The 25,626-nt window shown below is 36.9% G+C and overlaps 2 protein-coding genes across 22 annotated transcripts in view; one reads left to right on the top strand and one right to left on the bottom strand.

Moving 5' to 3' along the window:
- The window catches only part of LOC141378555 (uncharacterized), an 876,076-nt gene that overhangs the window by 398,087 nt on the left and 452,363 nt on the right, over positions 1 to 25,626 (top strand). The gene's annotated exons all lie outside the window — the stretch shown is intronic.
- The window catches only part of bicc1a (BicC family RNA binding protein 1a), a 66,097-nt gene continuing 50,269 nt past the window's right edge, over positions 9,799 to 25,626 (bottom strand). For 2 of the 21 annotated variants that reach the window (XM_087290340.1, XM_087290343.1), the window contains 11 exons: positions 23,175 to 23,372; positions 22,932 to 23,092; positions 21,315 to 21,429; positions 19,622 to 19,775; positions 19,442 to 19,544; positions 19,315 to 19,354; positions 17,118 to 17,272; positions 16,844 to 17,018; positions 16,593 to 16,753; positions 16,089 to 16,188; positions 9,799 to 12,249 (listed from right to left, as the gene is read on the bottom strand). In XM_087290340.1, coding sequence (XP_087146466.1) covers positions 12,119 to 12,249; positions 16,089 to 16,188; positions 16,593 to 16,753; positions 16,844 to 17,018; positions 17,118 to 17,272; positions 19,315 to 19,354; positions 19,442 to 19,544; positions 19,622 to 19,775; positions 21,315 to 21,429; positions 22,932 to 23,092; positions 23,175 to 23,372 — 1,493 coding nt within the window. In that variant the 3' untranslated portion in view covers positions 9,799 to 12,118. Of the gene's footprint in view, positions 12,250 to 16,088; positions 16,189 to 16,592; positions 16,754 to 16,843; positions 17,019 to 17,117; positions 17,273 to 19,314; positions 19,545 to 19,621; positions 20,846 to 21,076; positions 22,540 to 22,627; positions 23,093 to 23,174; positions 23,373 to 25,626 lie in introns of those variants that run through there. The other 19 variants (XR_015513324.1, XR_015513322.1, XR_015513323.1 and 16 more) reach the window with 19 other exon arrangements.

A 25,626-nucleotide genomic window follows, 5' to 3' on the forward strand; every position in this document is an offset into this window, starting at 1 on the left:
CGTGTTCAAACGTTGCATTGTGTTTGGATGTTGTGATTCACTGAACACTGAATCAAAAGAGTCACTATGAGTCAAACTGGTGGTACCCCGTGCTCGGTTGAAGAGATGGGAAAGAAAAGGGAAAGCAAACTCACTCAAAAGGCCTTGCTGAATAAAATTGAGAGATTGCAATGTGAACGTAAACGTGCTGTTGATAAAATCAAAGGGTTGATACCAAAAATGAAAGAATATATGAAACAAAAGGCAAACATCCTTCAAATAAAGCAATGTTTAATGACTTTAAACACAATGTGTGAGAGTGCTGTTAATGCACATGATGAACTTATGCCATTACTTCCTGAGGATGAATTTCTTAAACAAAAGGAATGGTTTTTAAGCATAATGAATTACAGCAGTGTGTTTCAAAACCAAACTGAGCAATGGATCAGTGAAACTGAGCAAACCCAGGGTGTTTCACAGAATGCAACAGAAATGAACGAAAATGTGATTTCTGCAAAATCAAATGAAGTTGAAAATGAGGATGAAATTAATCCATGTGATAGTGTCTCAAACATAAGCTGTAACAAATCATCACTGTCAAAACATTCTTCAACCTCATCTGCACGTTTAAAAGCCCAAGCTGAGTTGGCTGCTTTAGCCATGAAGAAAAAATTATTAGAAGAAAGACATGCACTGGAAGAAGAGGAGGAAAAGTTGCGTAAAAGGAAAGAAAGATTGCAACTGGATGCTGAAATTGCAGGAGAACAGGCAAAACTTGAGGTTCTCAAAACACACAGTACAACAACAAGCGTGATACTGACATCAAATGTTTCAGATGGGATGAACTCTTATGTGGCAAAACAGTCTAAACAACCACTCAATGTTGATGCAGGTGAATTTATTCCATCAGATTCAAATAAGGAGAGATATTTAGGAGCTAAACCCAAAGTCAAGCTTACTCCAGTGTTGGACAATATAACTCCATCAAACATCATTGACCCACCATTTTCGCAAAACCACCTGAATTCTTTCGACATGCAAGATTCACAAGGACCACATGATTTCAATACAAATATTTTCATGGATTCGGAAACCAAAAATTGTGTTCTTGGTCTCATGAAGAAACAGAATGAGGTAACAACACTGTTGATGCAGCAACAGGGGCTTTCAGCTTTACCAAAAAGAGAAATACCCATATTTGATGGTGACCCACTGAAATACCACTCTTTTATTAGAGCTTTTGAGAATGGTATTGAGAAAAATATAAATGACAACTGTGACCGTTTGTATTTCTTGGAGCAATATACAAGGGGCCATGCTAAAGCACTTGTGGGGAGCTGTCATTATATGAATCCAGATCGAGGATATTTGAAAGCAAAAACTTTGTTGAAGGAACAGTTTGGGGACGAACAGAAAGTGGCCTCTGCTTATATGGACAAAGCCCTTTTATGGTCTCCAATTAAAACCGAGGATGTGAAGGCTCTGCAGGATTTCAGTTTCTTTCTCAGAGGCTGTTGTAATGCAATGGAGGATGTGCAGTATCTTCATGACTTAGACATGCCTTCTAATATGTTGTGTATTATTAAAAAACTTCCATATAAACTCAGAGATCGATGGAGGAGCCAGGTTTGTGAGCTGCAGGAAAGAAATAACCAGAGAGTTAAGTTCAAAGACATTGCTGATTTCATTGAGAAGCAAGTGAAAATACTCACAGATCCGGTGTTTGGTAACATACAAGACACTACATCAGTAAGTGGAAATAAAGGAATGAACAAACTTAAGTCACAATATCGATCAGGAAACAAGGGAATCAGCTTTGCGACCAGTGTGGGCGCTGTGGAAAGTAAATGTCAGTCTGAAAAGAAAAGGAAGGAAATTATAACAACAGATAAGAAAGTGTGTATGTGCTGTGGAGGAGGACACACCCTAGATATGTGTGTACAGCTGGGGAAGATGGTACACGAGAAGAAGATAGGCTTCTTGAGGGAAAATGGTATATGTTTTGGCTGTTTGTGTACAGGAGGACACATCAGTAAAAATTGCCGTAAAAGGATTTCCTGTTCAAAGTGTAACCTTAAGCATCCTACAGTACTTCATAGGGAACCTGCACATGTTACTGAGCAGACTGAGAGGAACACAGTGGTGCCTGTTGACAACATGCTGGTGTCAAGTGGTCTTACAGGGGCTGGAGATGAGGACTGCAAGCTACCCATAGTACCGGTTCAGGTAAAATCTAATAAAGGAAGCAAAATTATTAATACCTATGCATTTTTGGACCAAGGGAGCACTGCAGTGTTTTGTACAGAGAACTTGATGCACAAGCTTCACCTTACAGGAAGGAAGGGGCGTATTCTTCTACGAACCATGGGGCAGGAGAAGGTTGTGAGTAGCAACATTATATCTGGTTTGGAGGTTGCAGCTCTGGAAGGAGATCGTTTTCTTGAGCTGCCAAAAGTTTATACACAAGAGTCCATGCCAGTGCACCGAGGAAATATTCCAACTAATAGGGATATTAAAAGATGGTCTTACTTAAAACACATTCATTTACCTCAGATCGATTCCGAAATAGAACTCTTGATAGGAACCAATGTCCCTAAAGCACTGGAACCATTACAAGTGGTATGCAGTGTAAATGATGGACCATATGCCATTAGAACCATGTTGGGCTGGACTGTTAATGGACCACTGATGGGAGACAGTGGAGAAAGGGTTAACTGGAAACAGCCCCTGGTAATGGTTAATAGAGTGTCAGCTGTAAATCTGGATGAGATTTGGCACCAACAGTTTAAAACTGACTTCCCTGAAAACCGTCTCGATGATTATGCTGGTATGTCAAGAGAAGATCAAAAATTCCTAGAACTAGTGAGTAATTCAGTAAAACATGTGAATGGGCACTACCAAATTGCATTACCATTAAGGAGCATTGACGTCAGCATGCCAAAAAACAAAAACATTGTCGAACAGCGTTTGCATCATCTGAAAAGGAGGTTTCAGAAAGATTCATTATTTCATGCTGAATATAACAACTTTATGAATGATCTGCTTCTTAAAGATTATGCTGAGAAGGTGCCTGTAGAGGAACTAGACCGCAGTGATGGAAAGGTATGGTATATACCACACCATGGAGTGTTTCATCCCACCAAGGGAAAGATGAGAGTTGTGTTTGACTGTGCAGCGAGTTATCAAGGAACATCGTTGAATGCTCAGCTCTTACAGGGCCCAGATCTTACGAGTTCTTTAATAGGAGTCATGACTCGTTTTAGAAAGGAACCAGTAGTAATCATGGCTGATGTTGAATCCATGTTTTACCAGGTACGGGTCTCTTCGGATTACTCAGACCTGCTTAGGTTTCTTTGGTGGCCTAATGGAGATGTGGAACAACAACCTGTTGAATACCGTATGAAGGTGCATTTGTTTGGGGCAGCATCATCACCTAGTTGTGCCAATTATGCCCTCAGAAGGTGTGCAGAGGATTATGGATGTCACTACAGTGAGAATGCAGTAGACAAATTATTGAACTCTTTTTATGTAGATGACTGCCTTGTGTCAGTTGTTACAGAGAAGGAAGCAGTGTCACTTTACCAGGAGCTGGTTTCTCTGTGTGCCAGGGGTGGGTTTTCCCTCACAAAATGGATAACCAACAGGCCTGGTGTATTGGAAGCTATCCCTGAAAGTCACAGAGCAAGAGGCATGGAAGGGTTAAACATGGAATTGGATTCATTACCTGTGGAGAGAGTGCTGGGTTTGGAATGGTGCATAAAATCAGACTGTTTTAAGTTCAAGATTGTACTAAAGGATAGACCACTCACCAGAAGAGGAATTCTCTCTACTATCAGTTCAATTTATGACCCTTTGGGAATGCTAAGCCCTGTCATTTTAACAGCAAAGAAAATTCTGAGAGATTTGTGCAGGAGAGAAATTGGCTGGGATGACACTGTGCCGGAGTCCGTGTCAAAGGATTGGCTGAAATGGCTGCAGCAGCTGCATTTGTTGGATGTGTTTAAGGTGGACCGATGTGTGAAACCATCATGCTTTGGAGATGTTGTTACAGCCCAGTTACACCATTTCAGTGATGCCAGTCAGGATGGGTATGGAACAGTGTCTTACCTGTTGCTGAAGAACCAGCATTCAGTAATGCACAGTGCTTTCATCATGGGGAAGGCAAGAGTGGCTCCGTTAAAATCCGTAACCATCCCTAGAATGGAGCTTATTGCTGCTACCATGGCCAGTCGCATGGACATTCTTTGGAGGAAAGAGATGCATATGGATTTTTTGGATTCTGTGTTTTGGACGGACAGTACATCTGTGCTCAAATACATCCGAAATGAAACCTCACGATTCAAAGTTTTCGTTTCTAATCGGGTCTCTCAAATCCTGAAAGTTTCCAATCCTGAGCAGTGGAGGTATGTGGACACTGCAAGCAATCCAGCTGATATGGCATCTAGAGGTGTTAAGGTGGATGTGTTTATTCAAAACACTACATGGGTGTCAGGGCCTCACTTTCTTTTACATCCGGAGAGTGAGTGGCCTGTAAACAAGGAGGACTTCAACTACCTTTCACCTGAAGACCCCGAGGTCAAAAATGTTGCTGCAACAAACGTTACACAACTCAAAGAAGATCCAGTCACTTACCTGATCAAGTATTTTTCTTCCTGGACACGCCTTAAGAAATCTGTAGCATGGTTCTTGAGGATCAAGGACTGGCTTATGTCTTGTTTAAAGGAAACAAGGCACTTTCATCAGACCGTTGTACAGTCTGACAACAATGCACAGCAGAGCTCCTCCGTGGCAGAGGAGATTGATTATTTTAAAAGGACAAGCAGTAAACTTACAGTGGAGGACTTGGACCGGGCTGAGCTTGCCATCATTAAATTCTGTCAGGGACAGAGATTTCCTGAAGAGCTAGCCAGTCTGGAGAAAGGGCAACATATTAAAATATCCAGTCACCTCCATAAACTCTGTCCACAGCTGCAAGATGGAATCCTGAGAGTTGGTGGTCGTCTCTGTAGGTTGGCTATGCCTGTGGAAGTTAAACACCCTATAATATTAACAAAAGATCTTCACATTTCAGAACTCTTGCTGAGACATATCCATCAGGAAGTGGGGCATGGTGGACGGAACCATATGCTGTCCAAATTGAGGGAGAAGTACTGGATAACTGGTGTCAGTGTAGCCATAAGGAAAGTACTGTCCAAATGCATCGTCTGTCGCCGTCTAAATGCTCTGCCAGTTTACCAGCAAATGGCAGACTTGCCACACGAAAGAATAGTCCCAGATGAACCACCATTTACTCGAGTGGGAGTGGACTATTTTGGACCTTTTGAGGTTAAGAGCCGAAGGAGCATGGTAAAGCGGTATGGGGTTATATTTACCTGTCTTGCCATCAGAGCTGTACACCTTGAGGTTGCTCCATCTCTGGATACGGACTCATTCATTAATGCACTCAGGCGTTTCATTTCCAGAAGGGGACAGGTGCGAGAGATCCGTTCAGATAACGGAACTAATTTTGTAGGTGCAGAACGTGAGTTGAAAGCTGCTATTAAACAGTGGAACCAGGGGCAGATCAATGATCTTTTGCTGCAGAAGGGAATCAGATGGAGTTTTAACCCACCGGCTGGCTCTCATCATGGAGGATCATGGGAGAGGTTAATAAGATCAGTGCGTAAAGTCCTTAATTCAATGTTTAAGGTGCAAAACCTGGATGAAGAAGGTCTTCACACAGTGCTCTGTGAGATTGAAGCCATCATCAACAGCCGTCCAATCACCAAGGCTTCCATGGATCCAAATGACCTGGAAGCACTAACTCCAAACCACTTGTTGCAGTTAAAGACTTCACCATCATTACCCCCAGGGTTGTTCCAACCGACAGACATGTATGCACTTAGGAGGTGGAAACAGGTACAATACATGTCCGATCTTTTCTGGAAGAGATGGGTTAAGGAATACTTACCTCAGCTACAGGAGCGTCAGAGATGGATTGGAGTTAAGAGGAACCTCGTTGTGGGAGATCTTGTGATCATTATGGACAGCACAGCTCCTAGAAATTCTTGGCCAACAGGTCGAGTGATCCAAACCTTCCCAGACCGAAGAGGATTTGTCCGTCAAGTACGGATTAAAACAAAAACCAGCTGTTTGGAAAGACCTATTACCAAGGTCTGCTTGCTGCAGGAGGCTGAGTTTGATTAAATATGAACTACAGTTAAATTATTTTCTTTTTTTTTGATAATTCCTTTTGTGGATTATTTTTTTTGCTTTTTTTGTGGATTTTGCCATTAGGACACAAAGAAGAAAAGTATGGACATTTTACTGTTGGACTTTACAGTTGAACTTTTGTGTGTTTGATTTATGTCTCCTATCTGTAATTTTGGATAATTATTATGTGGTGATCTAATAATTAGGGGCTGGTGTATAGGAGCCATATTACTTTTCATTTAATTATAATGTTTATTTGTATACTGATTGGTTTGGGTTTCACAGTGACGTTTTATGTTTTGGTCACGTGGGCATAATTGGCACCTGCTCGAACATAAAGTGCGTGCACAATCACACAGGTGATGAGGAGAGAAGGAGAGTGGGGTAGCCGTATTTTTTGTTGACCGCAAACAGCCACGCAAACAGCAACGCAAACAGCAGCGCAAACCAAGCAACGCAAAACTGTATCACAACGGCACATGCAACAATCATCACACCAACGCAATAATCGGCACCATACAAGGTATTCAAAGACACAAATTGCTGTATTGTTTTTTCATGCTTCAAGTTACATAAAGTTTTCCATATAACATCTTGGGCTCAGTGTCTCTGTCTAAAGCCACCAGCGCGTCACAAATATAAAGGACCCTCACTGCCTCTCGAGCGACTTATAGGAGGCATCAGGAAGTCGCAATAAATGTAAATTGCTCCTTCTGCCATCATTAAACTGAAGATCTGTCTCACCTTTTTTGGAGTTGTAAGCATACCAAAAATTTTTAGAAAAATGTATTAGGTATATTTAGTGGTATAATTCCTGATGTTATGTTAAAATTATGAAAATGTTATTTTAGGATATAACCATCAGAATGAACATCCAGATGTTTTTTTTAATTTATTTAGTCTTTATGTTATATTTTTGGCCAGATATTTTATACACGCGTAAACCTCTCTTTCAGATCTTTCTTGAAGATCTAAATCTTTACATGTCTTTGATTTCTGAATGTACTAACAAGAAAGCTGTAAAAACTGCGAATCTGTTTAAAACATACACTTCTGTTTTGATCCCTGGCATGTTATGTGATTTAATGTAAATGTTTCATTTTGTTTTTATAACGAAGTAAGGCAGTAAATAAGACAAATGGCGCCCCCTACATTCTTGTAAATCTAAATATCTTGAATAAAACAATACGCTCGCATTTGCCTAATTTTTGTGGTTAAAATAGGAGGTAACGCGCATTTCTTTTCATAAATACAAATCCATAGGAATATATATGGATAGCACAGATATTTCAGGCATCTCCCTTATTCATTTTACTTTCCGTCAGTAGTTTCAATAGCAGAGGTTGGTTTATGTCCCATAGCATTAAATGAGTTTATTTTATAGTAAAGCCAAGAGGTTCAAAGCTTTGTTGCTCATTAATTACTCACAGATTTATTTTCTCATTGCACTCTTTCACATGATGCTGACAGCTTCACCCTTCTTGGTCTCTCTCCTTCTCTCTTTCACTCACACACACGGTTCAGTTTCCCTATTTAGAAGCAGATGTACATTAATATGCAAAACACACCATAAAATCACACATAATTACCCATGTCTTTGCTATTACTTTCAAAAGAGAAGTGCCGGTCTGTGTCCTTTGTGATATGTGAAGCAGATAGTGATTTTCTGAGTGTTCAGTGCCACTGCAGATTGTGATTATCATCAAGACTAAATGTGCTCGTACAGTCTCAGCTTGGCCAGTGTGCTTCCTTTCATCTGTATTCAACAGACAGTACTGAAATAAATTATTTAAAAATGATTCCTTGGATTTACTTTTTTTTATTATTAAGTGGTAGGAAATTATTTATTTGGGCTAAATTATAATTATTTAATACATTAATTATATAATTATGACACAACATGTCAATGGTTTTAGCGATGTTTAAACTGTATAGTAAATTTTATTTTAGTTGAGATTGCACAGAGTTCTTTTTCATTTGATACAGTTTCATTTGTGTATCTTCAAATAAATAGAAATGAATAAAGGTGTTTATTTTATTTTTTCCTGTTTAGAATTTAACTGAGCCTTTAATTGGCATTTATTAGGGATTTATAAAGCATAAATATTCCTCACTTTAGATCACAAAGCTGGATGAAGTTGACTTTTATTTATTAAGTTCATTCATTCATTTTCTTGTCGGCTTAGTCCCTTTATTAATCCGGGGTCGCCACAGCAGAATGAACCGCCAACTTATCCAGCAAGTTTTTATGCAGCGGATGCCCTTCCAGCCGCAACCCATCTCTGGGAAACATCCACAAACACTCATTCACAGACACACACTCATACACTACGGACAATTTAGCCAACCCAATTCACCTGTACTGCATGTCTTTGGACTGTAGGGGAAACCGGAGCACCCGGAGGAAACCCACGCGAACACAGGGAGAACATGCAAACTCCACACAGAAACGCCAACTGAGCCGAGGCTCGAACCAGCGACCTTCTTGTTGTGAGGCGAACATGCTTATTTATTAAGTTAATAAAAATAATGTTAAGCATTTATTAACATACAAATGAAATATTCCTACATGCCTGAACAAAAAGAATGTTAATTTGAATAGTTTATTAATCATTAACTCACGCATTCTAAATGATCTTACATTAGCACCAACTATACTTAAATAACTAATTTGTAAATAATGCAATAATTAATAAAAAAAAATCTTTAACAAAGTGTGAAAACACAATTAATAAGCACATTTATAAGTCAAGAATACAGCATTTTTATTAATAAACGGCTTACTAATGTTTGTTAATGTAAAGTTAAGGCTTAACAGATAATGAATTCACTATTTGCTAATGCTTAATAAATGATTCATAGATCCCTTATAAATGACAATTAAAGGCTCAGTTATATTCTAAACAGGGAAAAAAAATCAAATAAACAACTTTATTCATTTCTCTACATTTGAAGATACACAAATAAAACTATATCAAATGAAAAACAAATCTTTGCAATTTTATGTTAAAATGATTGTGCAGTTTAAATGCCGCTAAATCATAATCTATAATTAAATTAATATATTCTTTTTTTTCCAATTTTATTTAATTGTGTTTACTGCTAATTGTATTTTGACACTCCTTTTATTCAACGATGTTTAATGTTTGCAGTAATCTTAGTTTTTAGATAAGATTGCAAATGTTTGTTCATTTGATACAGAGCTTTTATTTGTCATTTAAAAGAGATTTATAAAGCATAAATAGTCCTCTGCTATATGCCTAAATATTTACATATATAAATGTTTATGGGGCGACAGTAGGCAGGCGCAGTAGTGCTGTTGCCTCACAGCAAGAAGGTTGCTGTATTCTGATAAGTCAAGAATACGGCGTTTGTATCTGTATTTATAAACTGCTTATTAATGTAATGCAGACTTAATGCTTAACAGATAATAAATTCACTATTTGCGAATGCTTAATAGATAATTCCTAGTGTGTAGTTATTATAAAGTGTTACGAAAAAAAAATCAGTATATGCATATATTTACAACTCTTTCACTAGCTTTCCTTGATTTTATTGTGAACAAAAAGACATTGTTTCTCATTTTGAACTGCTATGGGTCTTTAATACAATATAAGGCAAATTCAGTTTGGCTTGTAACATTTTTATTTTCAAGAACAAAACCACAGAAGTGTGGTGAACATTTCAGTTTTTTGTTCTTTAAATTCTTTTTTCTGTTACTTTCAGAGAGGAAAAACTCTCCCAATCACAGGCAGCAAATGGCTTCTGGTCTACTTCAGGAGACACAGATTTGGATTTACAGAACATTCTTACAAGGCAAAAACATGAACATTGTTCCCTTTGTCAAAGACCTAAATGTGATACAAATGCCAGTGCCCCATCCAGGGAGAAAAAAAGAAAGAAAACATTCTCCCATAATGTTCCACTCAAGGAGAAAGGTAGCACATCCAATAAACAGAACAACACAGTTGTTCCCTCAGAAGAAATACAGAAAAGAAAAAGAAAAAAGTATGACACTGTTAAAACAGTGAAGTTATTTCAGGTGAAAGTGGCAAATAACTAAATGAACATCCACGATTTGTCAGATGCATGAAGCATATGAATCTAGATCACAAACCCTGCTCAATAACAATATACAACATCAGTTCCTCAACGGTAAAGGAATTTAATCTCTTCAAGTCCATAATTTGCACATAAATCTTATGAGATTTTCACTTCGGACCTACAATCAAGCAATTAATAATATCACTGAGACTGAGCAATAATACAAGAGTACCACAAGCTTTCTGTGCAATATTTCAGAGACCATCATTATTTTCCTTCCACAAAACAAAAACAAACCTCACAAGCATTTAAAAGAGATGAGCATGGCTTCTTATGTTGCACTCTCAGGTATGCGAGCTGTCACTGGGGTGGTACCTTTTCAAAAGGTACACATTTGTACTTAAAGGGCCCATATTAGTATGTCAAAAGTATATATTAGTACCTGCAAATTTTAAGAGGAACACTTTTGTACTTTTTAGGTACTAATATGTACCCTTGAGGTATTAATATGGACCTTTTTTATTTATTTATCCAAATTAATTTTTTTTTGTGTGTGCTACCTTTTTCTCCGAACCCCTAGAAAGGAGGTAAAGTGTAACAGTACAAATTTGTACCTTTTGAAAAGGTACCACCCCAGAGACAGTTTGCATACCTTTATTTCTGAGAGTGTGGAATATTTAACCATAGTACATGTTTTTAGACAGCTCTTTTTATGCATGATACATTCTCTGTAGGCTGTACCATGAACCCTCTATAAACCTAATGGAAATGTAAACAAATTTAAGACCAGGTAACACTGATTTACTCTGAAAACTTCAAGTGATATACATGATACATTTGCTTGTTGGGAAAAAATGAAACGACTCAATTTAACAAATAGGAAAAAAGAATTAGATGATGAATTTCTGGTCAAGGACAAGCATGTGAAATATCATACATTTAGCAAAATTAGCCCTTGAGGTTACTTTATGGCTAAGAGCTGAGTAAAGCTACATACAAACACATTTATACACACAGATTATACTCCCCTGCTTGACACGTAACACATTTCGCACATACAAAAATAATAATAATCCATTATTCATGTCAATATGAAACGCTTACTGTTGAAAAGTACCTAAAGCAGCTTGCATTTTATATCTGTGCTACAAGTAAAATGCAAGAACTGATTGTCCTAAACAAATCACTGGAATTTTATGGCAAATATTCCAAATGACTCTAGGCACTAAACTTCATTTACACCACAAAATATTATTGACATCTTTTTTTGAGATGACCCTTTCAGACCACAGACTCAACAGTAAACAAAACAGGCAAAAAATTAAAATAATCCAAAGGAAATTGAAGTAAACTGATAATGCCTTAAAAAAAAGATTAACATAAAAATATGAAATCATAATGAAACTATAAAATAAACTGTATTTAAAATACAACATTACCACAATGACCAAAGAGTAATAAAACACTGAACATGAATACAACAGTCTGGTAAACAACATAAGCATCGTTGTGATCACCAACAGATGATCTTTATGTGGGATCCGGAAATAACCTGCTAAATAAGTGCACGTTTGGCTTTTGACATTGGACCGACGTTACAAATTACCTTTCATACCGGCAAAAACAGCAGAGTTTACGGATTAAAGTGCTAGACACCAATACTGAAGCGCACTTGTCAACAGTATGGTTAGATTTTTTAAACTCTGTGCTTTGCCTGTTTACCCCAGAGTAAATGCAAGACAATATTAATGGCACATTCTCCTAAGAACGTGGAACTAATTCCCTTTTATGTATATTTAACAAAGTCAAAAAGCAACTTAAATAACTCCTGAGAGAATTTCTGTTGCTTTTTGGCTTTCTATATGTAGCATGAGTCCAGTATGAAGTGGTTTGAGGTCCTCGATCACCAGCGACCGCTGACACTCGCCATGTCTGAGTGGAAGTGACGTGTCAGTCGACCGCTGGCACCACCTTCTAGGAAAGAGGAGCGAATGTTGGCGGTGTCAAAGAGCTTCCTCCTGCTCTTATTCAGCTCTGAGGAGACATTTAATATATAATCAGTAAACCTTTAAGTAAACATTTGATCTTTGTTTCTAAAACTGATCTCCTTGAGTCTAAAGGCCCTGAAATATATGTAAAATTCAAGAAATGAACTGGTTTGATGTCAAACAAAAACAAGAAGTTAGTTTGAAGTGTGTTAGTGCTAGCAAAGAGCTTAGAATGACCAAGAGGCGACAATCAATAGAACGTTCCATTACAACAGCAACGCCTAGCCACAGCCTCGGATTCTGCCATTTTGGAGTGAAAGCGCATTAACGCTGAGATACAACAATGCTGAGATACAACCTGAAAGACGACAACACAACACTTACTATCATAATCATCAGCACTTTTAATAGTTTATTTTACAGACTTATAATATGCTGTTGTTCTCTTGGAGTTTTCATTCCAAAATGGCCGCCGTGCCATCTAGTGGCTGCTTACCAAATTGCATTAGAGTGTCGCCTCTCAGCGATTCTACGCTCTTTGGCGCTAGTGGTGTAACGGATCACAAATCTCATGGTTCGGATCACATTATGTTTTTTTTAGTCATGGATCGGACCAAAAAGGGGTGACAATGTCATTTACTTTCCATTTATTACAAAAACATTACTGCAAGAGACTTTTGGTTTTAGCAAACAGAACTTAGAGCCTGTAATTAAATTAAAAATAAAATGGAGAAATAATCGTTTAAATAAAATAAATAGTAAAATATTCAGTACTGTGAAAAATGTACTGTTGCTATTACTGTTGCTGATGATAAATGTGGTGTTATTCACTCATAAAACGTCATGTTTCATTGCTAGATGGATCATTTGTGAAGAATTATTCAGTGGCATATTTTTGATGGCTGATTGTCGACACTTTTTGGTTAAATAATGTAATTGTTGCCTAAAACTTTAATTTGAGCAAATAATGGTGATTTTAATCTTTACCATAAACATTAGTGGTTTTATCTAATTATAAACTGTTCTCCCAGCACTTCTTGACTGTGTTAATTGACTGTTTGTAACTTCATAACTAACTCAAAAGACTAAAGAATCAATCTCTTTCTTGATTTTTGCGTTTTTCAAACACAGATTTGCAGCGATTGAAAGAATTATTAAATATATGCAAATTACCATCATCTATTATTCATGTTGAGTGGGAGCTGAGATTATGATCTTTTCATGAATAATCGTGCAGCTTACACTGAATGCATTAATGCAGGCTAAACAAGTAGTGACTGAAAACACCCTTAACTTAAAAAACCCACCACATCCTGAATAACCTACCACAACTTAGGAAAGCCTAAATGCTTTCATACATGTGATTTGAATGACGCAAGAGGTGATCTCTCTCTGATTGCTACAAATTTAGGATTAAAACGTGTAAAAAAAAATATTAATCCACGGGTCTAGTGTGTTCTAAACCGTTAGTTGTGATCGGTACAAATCACGGATCAACCCAGATCGATACTCCCCTAGTTAGCAGTTCAAAACATCTTGTCGAAGTGAATTTTTCTGATATGTTTGCCTTCCGCCTTAGGGCCCATTCACACAGAGCACATTTTTCTATTCCAATGCACTACTTTTACATTGTTTTGTATTTTACCACCGCTTGATGGATGTGTGAGACTATTCTTGTATCTTTGGGAGCACCTCGCACCATATTTTAAAGATGGCATGTCAGGAATTTTAACTTTTACATGCATCGCCACTCATCGATGTCAGATCCAAAGCAGAGGACCAATCAGATCTATTTGGAGACTCTACTCCTTGTTTACAGTACCAAGTTGGCATGACAACGGTTTTACTTGACGTTAACATGACAGAGGTGGTGCTGTCAGTAGTTTTTGTAGATTTTTACAATTTTCTGAGTGCTACATCTTACATTTTAAGACACTAAGGCCCCGTTTACACTAGTACGTTTTAGTTTTAAAACGGCGTTTTAGAATGAAAACGATCCGCGTCCACACTCGCGTTTTACCCAGCGTTTCTGAACTGCTCTCCGTCCACACCAAAACGCTGAAAACGCACATCACGTGACCACACAGACGCTCTCGGGCAAGCGCTGCAGCCCATGTACCCAGATGAGAGCTCTGCTAGTCGGACTTCTCATCAAGCATCTCCCGCTGGATCTAATCTCACTATATTTATTAAACGGGATATTTCATCATCTTGTTGTCTTTATCTAACGACATATTCCCTGACTTTGGGCATTGGAATCTATTACTTGTTCTCAGGTAACGTGTTTTGGCTGAGCGCAAAGATAAGTTAATGATTAATGTAACCACGTACATTCTGTATATTGACTTATCGCTTGCCTTTATTTCCTATAATGTATAAACTTATTGTATGTTATACTTTTAAAATGGCCATTATCGATTCTTAAAACTGATACTCAGCAAAAGAGAGGGGATGTTTCGTATTTTCACTGAAATTGAAAGGAGGCAGTTGTTATCGGCTTCGTTTTGTTATAAATATCCAGACAGTGAAGATGACGCTCATCTTATACAGCACGGCGCCTCAACATGTCTGCTGTCTAAGTTGCTAATATTAAAATGAAAATAGGCAGTTCCTTAAATCATGTTTACATTTTATTATTGAGAAAGTGAAACAACGAAGCCAGGGTGATGTGAATGAAGTTATAAAGTACACTGTTCCCTTTGAAGATTTACCCGTGTCCTCGGTATAGTCTGCTTTTCCATATCAAACTGAGAAGAAGAGACTGCAGCCTTGATCAAACTTGCGAAGTCTGAACTTACACGGAGAAGATTCAGGACTGAACTGTGTGTTAGGCTACTTAATATTCAGGAAAAGCCCCAATCAGAGAGGCGAACGTCTGCAGCCCCGCCTCCGTTTTCAGATGTCTCCGTTTTCCATCATCCACACTGAGACGGAGCTGCAGCGTTTCAAAATGAAAACGGCCTCTCCAGCGTTTTCGAAACGCTCCGTTTTCGGCGCTCGAGAACTCCGGCGTAGTGTGGACGGTTGGCGTAACCGTAGCAAAACTTATGCGTTTTCAAACTAAAACGCATTAGTGTAAACGAGGCCTAAGAGTGTTCTGTGTGAATGGCCCATTAAACTACCATTGGTCAATTATGATAAAATAATAGGTAGGTGTTCTAACATCTTTAAACTGGAAATCTTATCAGATTTAAGAAAACAGACATTTATTTAAATATTTGCTCATTATTTAATTATAATTATATTGGAACTTTAAGGCAGAATCCTAACTCTATAACAACTCTCAACATTCTAAGTAACTACTGTATGTAGTAAAAATTGACATAGGGTTTCAATTTCATCCACATTTTATAAATTGATTTCAGTTGTATTCTTTTTTAATCTGTGACACCTCAAAACTATAAATAAATAAATGCATTTGAAGCATCTCACAGCACAATAAAAGTTGTGTATATACATTCTGTGAACTATTAATGTGTTTTCTTCCAAATAAAAAAAAAGTAATTTAAAAATACTACCAATACCAATGTTTTAACTTCAGAAGAGTTCAGTAATCAATATTTGGTGGAATAACCCTGATTTTAAATCACAGCAAATAAAAGCAATTATTATTTTAAGCAAATGTTTTGAAATGTGAAAGAAATGTTATCATCAAGCCTTTATAACACAACTATTTTACTCAAACATATACCAATTAAATTCAGCACATCCAGAGAAACCGAGAAATATACATACTGTACAACATTTAACAAACAGAGAGAAAATAATGCTGTTGTTTATCAAGCTCATACTGGAAGAAAACACCTATTTTGTTTGCTTTATTTTGGTTTATGATCTTTCCCTATTGATTCATAGCTTAGATACGAACACACAGACTTAACTGACCTGAGATCGCCAATAACATTTTCCTGCGAGCACCAAATGTGGTGATTCCCAGTTCCTTCAGGTCTGGATCCGTTAAGGTAATGAATGTTTGCAGATCAATCTATTAGAAAACAATGCAGAAACACATGCATATTAATAAATGATTAAACAACAAAAGACAAATATTAACAAAACCACATTAGTTTACTATCAAGACTCCCTTCAATTATAACTTTTGGAAATAAAATCGTAATAAAGGCTTGAAATAATATTAGTAAAATAATATTTAATTATATATTTATTGGCACTAATATGACAATATATTAATATTAGTCATACCTAAATATATTTGTTATATATATATATATATATATATATATATATATATATATTATTTTACTAAAATATGACAACTTTTGAATGATCATTTTTGCCAAACAAAATTTTTTTTGGCATTGCAAACATTATTATAACAGTTTGTAAAATGCAAAACTTGACTCAATCCTCAGAAGTGAATTGTATTACCTCCTGTTGCTGGAAGATGTCTGTGTATTTGCCGAGGCCGAGTTTGCTGAACAACTCTGGCAGATCTGTTCCTTTGAGAGAGGAGCTCAGAGAGATGCCATTACTGCCAGTCAATGAGATACTGTCCATATAATTACTGCTGCTGAGATACTGCTCACCTACTGACCCAAACACATACACACATAAAGATAAAGGCAGAAATAATCACTCATTTCTTGCTTACAGTTTAGAATAAATCTCTATAGTCTTACGAGATTTGTTCTTTATTCTCTTCGTGCTGCTGACAGTCTGGGAAAATTCTGAATTTCCTGATGGTCCATTTCCATTGATATTGACATTCCCATTCAAATCACCCCAATTATCAGATTTGGTGTCATTAATCAAACCTTCCTGAATCCCAGAGTGGGACATAGATAGATGAGAGTCCTGAAAAACAAACAAACAAAAAATGATTTTTTGAGAGATTTATTTTCTTTTTTATGTGTCGTCATTTTCTCATGTGACTGTGCACCAGTAAGTTTGTACCTCATAAGTTGTGCCCATGCTGGGTTTGTATGGCACATGATGTGCCCTGCGCAGCTCTTTTATGCTCTCTGCTGGCATTGATTTAGAAAAGCCCAGCCCACTCCAGGTGTTTGTGGGGGTCCGAATCTCCGTCACAACTGGCTTCTTCAGCATAGCTAATAAAAAGTGCACAAGTGCTTAACACTGAAACATGTTTTTTTTACAGGTTTCTCCATGTCAAATTGCTCAAGACTTTTTAAGACCAATTAAAGACATATGAGAGCTACAGATGAAGTCAGAATTATAAGCCCTCCTAAATTATTATCCCCCTGTATACTTCTAAAGTTTTTTTCAACACGATTCTAAACATAATAGTTTTAATAACATTTCTAATAAGCAATTTTTCAAGACACTATTTTTCAAGACACTATTGTGCAGCTTTGAGTGCAATTTAAAGGCTAATTAGATTAACTAGGCTAGGTTAGTTAGGATAATTAGCCAAGTTATTCTATAACAGTGGTTTGTTCTGTACAAAGAAATTTCTTAAGAGGGCTAATAATTTTGACCTTAAAATGTTTTATGAAAAAATAAAACAAGTAAGATTTTCTCCAGAAAAAAAAATATTATAGAAAACACTGAATAAAATTCCTTACTCTATTAAATTTAATTTGGGAAATATAAAAAGTAATAAAATAGACATATACTGTATACCCAGGGCTGTAATTTCCACTGGAGGCGGGGGGACAGGTTTTCAACCCCCAACTTTTTAAATTCCCATTTTTGTCCCCTTATCCTCCCCAACTTTTTTGTCATGAAGGACGGAGACAAAAAGTGACTGCATGTTAATTTGCAAGTCCATGTCTGACGAGGTTGTGTTCATGCTCTTAAAAATAACTCGGTGAAAGTTCTAATGATCAGGTATTGCAGTTGAGTATATTAGCTGAAGTCAGAATAATCATATTTTCTGTCAGACAGAATCTGTCAACACCTGTTAATGTTAGTCTTATGTTTAAGAATTTGTGTTGTACCAATACTTAGCTCCAGGAAAGGGCTAATTAATAAAGGAATCAATAAAATAATAATCAACCTATTCATACATTTCACCTAAATATTATTTTTTTTGTTGACATTTCAAAAATAGTGATTCAGCACATTGAGTTCTTAAAATAATTTTTTACATTATATTTTTACATTTTTTGTAGTGTTTTTTAGTTTAAAATTAAAGTTAGTTTAATCAGTACATTGTTCCTTACTTTGCGCTCTCCCCCCTCCCTAAAATCAAAGTTACACCCTTGCCTATACCACAGTGTTAGTTTGATTTGTAGTCATAATACAGACAATTATCTTTGTACCAGTGGTTAAAAGAACCACTACACCACAGTAAAAAATAACATTATAAAGGAATGTAGGTTTATTTTAAAGTATTTTAGGTAGTGTTACACGGAAATTGCTAAATTAAAGAGATTTTATTATGACTTATATAGTCAAGATAAAATCTGAAAAGTTTTTTAAAATTTAGGATCCCTTTGTAGGATTCCTGAAGGAAGCTGATACAAATCTTATCTCTGTATAATTTTATAATTTATATCACCTGCTATTGACATACAGTTATTTATATATATATGTATATACACACACACACACACACACACACACACACACACACACACACACACACACACACACATATATATACATATATATATGGACAATTGGAGTATGGACAATTTCGCTTACACTATTCACCTACAGCGCATGTCTTTGGACTGTGGGGGAAACCGGAGCACCTGGAAGAAACCCACCCAAACATGGGGAGAATATGCAAACTCCACACAAAAATGCTAACTGACCAAGCCAGGGCTCAAATTAGCGGCCTTCTTGCTGTGAGGTGATCATGCTATCCACTGCGCCATCGTGACGCCAATTTTTTATTTATTTCTTTGTAATTTTTTTTTATTTTTATAGTTTTTTTATTTTATTTATTATTATTATTTTTGTACGTTTGATTTCTGTTGTCCATGTTAAAAGCTAATAAAATCAGTGTTAAAAAACAAAGTTAAAATCAATCCTATCCTTTTTAGATCTGTTTAAAATGATTTAAAACCTATATTTCATGAATATAAAATTTTTTAAATTTTTTTTTCTATTTTAGACCATGTAAAATTCTTGAATCACTGATCTCATATTCAGATAAAGAGATGCAAGAGTCTTTTCCCACCTTTAGTTGCAAGCAGCTTCTTTTTCTCATAGTCAAAAGCCTGAAAAATGTTCACACAGAGACATTGTGAGTGAGATTTAGTCTGTGCAGAGTTGTGAGTACAGTGTTTGCACATGAGCATATAAACCTGCATATGTGGTGCAAGTCGTCTTTCTGCAGCTCTCTCGCTTCCTGGTGCTCTTTTATCAGTCATTGGATTGTCATCAGAATCGGCCAACACACACTCAACACTGCATACACAAACAGTCCTCGTTAAACATCAATGACTAACGATAATGTAGGAGGAGTATTTTGTAACTGAACGTACTGAAGCAGCGTGTTCTTGGTTCTCTGCAGAAGTTCCACCGTTTGTCTTTTCCCTGGCGAGACTGTGCAGGAGGCCAGCATCTGCTTCAGCTCACTCCCATTGGCTGAGTGGGATGGACTTCTGGGCATACCCACTTCAACAAACGTATCTGAGCCTGACACACACACATGCACACACACAAACAAATTGTGGAAAAAAAATATAATGTGTCAGTAATTTACAAAGTGAATCCAATGAGTTAAGATTTGTAGACACGCAAATGAACAGAAATATAGTTATTGTAGTGGTGGGCAAAGTGAGGCTTCATGAAACAATGAAACAGTCGAAGCAAATGTTTTGTAGCTTTGAAACTTTTCAAACTCCCACTCTACAGTTGACACTTAGTGGTCATTTTTTATGCTTTTCTCTAGAATAGCTTAAGAAAAGAAACAGGTAAGCAAGTTAAGGTATTAAACGCCGAGAGCCGTGGGAACGGAGTGAGGCTGCCGTCACTGTTATTAATAAATAATTTAAACCTGCGTCGGTTCTCCGCCTCCTTCTTCCCGGCGGACAAAGGGCTGTAAACGTTATTACAGTGGTACCGAAACCCGGGAGAAGGAGGGGCGCGTTGTCCAGATGCCCTCGCCGCTGAGAGAGGGGGCGAGTGTTTGGGTGTTAACCCGAGTGGGGGAGAAACCCGTTCGTCTGCCCAGAGTGCCGGGGCGGCCTGAGGCTGGCGAGGAAAGGATCTGCCTGCTGCCGTCTTCCAGCATGGGGAGGAGCAGGGGACGCGGGGCTCACCACCGGAGGGGAAAGTGCTGAAGGGAGCCATCCCACAGAACCCAGGGGAGTCGCCGCGATCCGCCATGATGCCAGAGCCTGCATCCATCCACCGAAGCGGGAGCGGAGCAGGAGACCAGAGACGCCGCCAGCCAGCCAGGAGAACCGCCGCCGGACGCCAGAAGACGGACGGTGGATAGATTCCTCCACAGGGCTCCCAGCACGTCGTCGCATCTCTCAGCTGGTGGAGGATCGAGTGGCAGCGTGTCTGGAGAACCGAACCCCAATATTTTTTTTTCTTTTTCCTCTCTCCCCTTTCTCGGTCTACTCTTGTCTTTCCTCCTTTTTTTTTCCATCTCCTTCTCTCTCGGCCCGTCTCATATAGGTCTCGCGGGTGCTGTGGCGCATGGACATTACAATCACGCCATGGACATTACATTACGATGCCTACTGGATTAAAAAGGCCTAGAATAAAAGAAGACAGCCAAACAAGAACATTTCTGTCATAAACTAAAGTATAACAACTTCTCAAAATAAATTTTAAAAAATGTAAACCCTGCAAACACATTAAATACAGGAATAGAGAAAAGGGCGTTCTTTTATTTTCAGCTGTCAGTCAGCACTAGTGTTAATGCAGCCAAAAATGTTGATTGCTAAATACTTTGTTTATTATTATTTATTTTTTATCACTACCACTGTGTAATTTGTTTTCATATGTTATATTTATTGTAAACATTGCAAATGCTTTGGCAATACATTTGTAACATTTGTCATGCTAGTAAAGCAATTTTGAATTGAACTGATTTGACATACAGAGAGAAAGAGAGAGACAGAGAGACAGACAGAGAGAGAGCAAGACAGACAGACAGACAGACAGACAGACAGACAGACAGACAGACAGACAGACAGACAGACAGACAGACAGACTCTATACCTTCATCTGTTGATTTGGCTTCTGACTGGGTGTGTCCAATGCCTTCCTGGGCCATGTCACAGTGGGCGGAGTTCAGTGAGACTGATGAGATTCGACTGTACACAGAACTGGCGAGCTGCAGCAAACACACATCCAAACACACACAGTAAGAATATACATTTAAAACAACAGAAATGCACTCTTTCCATCTACACAGACATTTTTTTTTTTACGTATTTATATTTTAATGCCATATCACAGCATGGGCTACATTTATGGCAAAACCTATACTAAGTAGACATTATAAAACAATCATATCAGATTTTTTAACAAACATACATATACAAAAACAATGAAAAAAGTCATATACAATCTTTTAGTTTGATTAAAAATAAATATTCAAAAATTGTTGCAAAAGACGCCTTCTCAAACATTTCCCTTTAATTATCTACTAAATACAACATTCTCCAATATCATTTAAAAATACACATTCTAATAAAATATGTTTTATCATCAAAATATTCTTATGAGTCACAGATAGGTTTCTCTTCCCCATTCAATAAATATGAGTGTTTCGATTCTGCATCTTCTTTCAAAATGGTAATACTTTTAACCTTGAAACGTTCCAAAAAGTGACTTTTATGAACATTTTTAATAGTTTAAAGTGATATATTGTCTGGGATGGTGTTGTATTTTACGCTACAAAAACCCTGTAATAAACTGCCCGCACATTTTCTATCATTTTTACAAACTTATTTCTCTGTACAGTTGAAGTCAGAATTATTAGCCCCCCTTTGAATTTTTTTTTTTCTTTTAAAAATATTTCCCAAATGATGATTAAAAGAGCAAGGAAATTTTCACAGTATGTCTGATAATATTTGTTCTTCTAGAGAAAGTCTTATTTGTTTTATTTCAGCTAGAATAAAAGCAGTTTTTAATTAAAAAAAAAACATTTTATGGTCAAAATTATCAGCCCCTTTAAGCTATTTTTTTTCGATAGACTACAGAACAAACCATCGTTATACAATAACTTGCCTAATTACCCTAACCGGCCTAGTTAACCTAATTAACCTAATTAAGCCTTTAAATGTCACTTTAAGCTGTATAAAGTGTCTTGAAAAATGTCTAGTAAAATATTATGTACTGTCATCATGGGAAAGATAAAATAAATCAGTTATTAGACATGAATTATTAAAACTATTATGTTTAAAAATGTGTTGATGAAAATCTTCTCTGTTAATCTTCTCTGTGTAAATTGCTTCCTTGTCCTCATTTGTAAGTCGCTTTGGATAAAAGCGTCGGCTAAATGACTAAATGTAAATGTAAATGTAAACAGAAATTGTGGAAAAAAACAGGGAAGCTCATAATTTAGGGGGGCTAATAATTCTGACTTTAACTTTATATTATTTGTTATACATTATATTATTTCAAACAACTAAAATGTCAATAAATGTCACTTTGTGAAACTGTAGAGTTGAATTTTTAACATGAAAAGTTGACAGAGCAGAGATCAACATTACATAATGCAATTCACTACTGCAAATAAACCAAAAAAATTTAAACTTAAAATATGGAGGCTGTTAATTAACACATATTTTTTAGAGTGTAGGTGTGCAGTAGTAGAAGTGGTTTTCTCACATGTCCGTTGAGATGTTCTGCGCTGACTGTTTTGTGTATTGGAGCGAGTCCCGGTGGAGGTGATGGTGTGTGAGCGTGTGCTTGACTCTGGACCCCAGAAAGCAGGAGACCACCGAGAGTCGCCTGAGACACCGACTGCAGCATCAGGTCTGTGGAAAACCCTGAGCCGCACACACAAACAGAGGATCATATAGCAGACGTGTATATATTATACATGTGTTTTACAAAAGCATGCGCACTTACCTGCTGCGTCGGCTGCTGAACTGAGTGCACTGGCCCAGAGTGAAGGAGTGTGTGAGTGTGTGTGTGCTGGTGTATGAATGTGCTGCGTGTTGTTCACCCCATTCTGAATGTTCAACACAGAGCCGTGACCATTAAGAGCACAGCTTGGGTTTGGGGAGCCATTAGGAACGGGGCTGACAGATGACCTTAGAAGACCAGCTGAAGAAATGAAGATAGAAGAGAAACAGCTTTGTAAATTGGACAAGTTTGAGTATCGTATCACCATTTTTACCATTTTTACAATGCAAAAATGTATGCATTTGCACTTTTTTACACACATTTTAAGCACAAAAAGTGACTTTGTTTGAATTGCAGTAACATTTTAGCTATTTATTTTTAGCAAACTATAATAACCTGCCTCATTTTTAATCACATTTTACAACATTTAGCTAAACAAATGCAAATTTACAATTCAATTAATATTTACAGTGAATTCATAATTCTTCAAATCTCCATATCCAATCCCATCACTCTCAAATCAAAAACTTTCCACTGTATCTATCAATATCAATATTTGGCAATCAGTCTGGACTCACTACTCACTTATTGTGAGCATGTTCAAAATGTCTATAAAAGCTGAAACAAAAGCTATTTGTTAATGGGAAAATTAGAAAATATTTGTCTTTTTTTTCTGTTTCTAAAACGTATCTTCATGCCATAATTCTGTCCACATTGTCATTCTGTTTGTCTGTTTGGTTACACACAACAAATGATATCTTGGAGGCAATAGCTAGACTGTTGGACCTATAAGATCCACAATAGACTTTCAGGATAGACATATCATTGTTTTGCTTTATCACTTTCTAATGCTTTATCATTTCAAAATTACATTATGAACACAGAGATCAAACTGTACTAACTATCAAATTTTAAATAGAGCTACCTCAGCAGCCTTTTGTGCTTTGGTACCAAAACTTAATACAAGGACTTTTTGTTTCACCAGATCTGCAACAAGTGGATGTTAAAACCTGCTATGGACAGAAATCCTACTTTTATGTATTCACAAAAGTCTGGAATGAGATCCCACAACATCTAAAAACACTACCAACGCTGAGAATTTTTTAAATATCCCATGCTCATCATCTGATAGTCAACTATAACTGTAGTCACCTAGATAGTAGTCTGTTTCTCTTGATTTTGTATGTTTGGTGGAATATGAAACCCATTTTCTTAAACAGATATTTGTCAAATAAGTTTCCATGACCTAAGCTATTCTGAATACTTAAAGGGATGGTTCACGCCAAAATGAATATTTACTCACAATTTACTCTCCCTCAAGAGGTTCTAGGGATGCAACAATAAACCGGTTTTACTATTAACCGCACTTTAATTTGTTATGGTTAATTAAATCGCAAAGGCTTTTCAATACCACATTTTTTGCACATAACAAAACTTCTGACACTAAATTAAGTTATGCCAAGTCGTCACCTAAAATATAAGGTTGTATCTGACATTTTTGTCAAAATTGAGTTTTTGACATACTCTTATTAAATGACGACTTGTTTACATTATAAAATGCTTTTTTTATAAATTGTTTACATTTTAAGACTTTTTATTTAAAAAAAGAAATGTTACACACATACTTTGCTATGGAATGCAAAAACTTGGAAGCTCAATATCTCAAAATCACACTGAGGCTAATACGCACATACATACTGGATTAACTATGGCTGAGGCTTTGTAACTAAGAACTGTTCACATTTCTCATCTTTTGCAGGCAAGTTTATTTCCAATGGTGTGTGCATATTGGGAGCGACACGACACAGTCACGCTTTCCAGGCGCTCCCAGTGAAAGAATGCCACAAGCGCAGAACGAGTCACATGACAAGAAGCTACTGGTCAGCTTAGAATGGAATCTACACATTTCTATGCCAAATGCCAAACAAGTTCATAATATACAGCAAAAATCAATCCAAGGCACTCCAAAAATGTGTAAAAAATATAAAAACTCCAAAATATATACATATTTTTTCACATTTTTGGAGTGCCTTGGACTAATTTTTGCTGTTTATTCTGATGATTCTCTTACCCAAAGAGCACCAACAAAATAATTTAGCTACCTCTAAGCACTTTTTTTTTGATTTTGGATAAGTTCATATTATAGTTGATCAAAAGTGCCTTTCAGACAGAGGCTCAGCAGCCTTTGACTACATTTGTTCTTTTTAAAAAGGAAATACTTAGCTAATATGATACTTAGAATTACATTAGACAAATACAATTTTTTTTATTTGTTCTTCATTCATTCATTTAATTTCTTGTCGGCTTAGCCCTTTTATTAATCTGGGGTCGCTACAGCGGAACGAACCACCAACTTATCCGGCAAGTTTTTACGCAGCGGATGCCCTTCCAGCCGCAACCCATCTCTGGGAAACATCCACACACACACATTCACACACATACTTATACACTACGC

This window comes from Danio rerio, chromosome 17 (genome assembly GCF_052040795.2).
Source record: "Danio rerio strain M-AB ecotype USA chromosome 17, GRCz13ab, whole genome shotgun sequence".
NCBI lineage: Eukaryota > Metazoa > Chordata > Actinopteri > Cypriniformes > Danionidae > Danio > Danio rerio.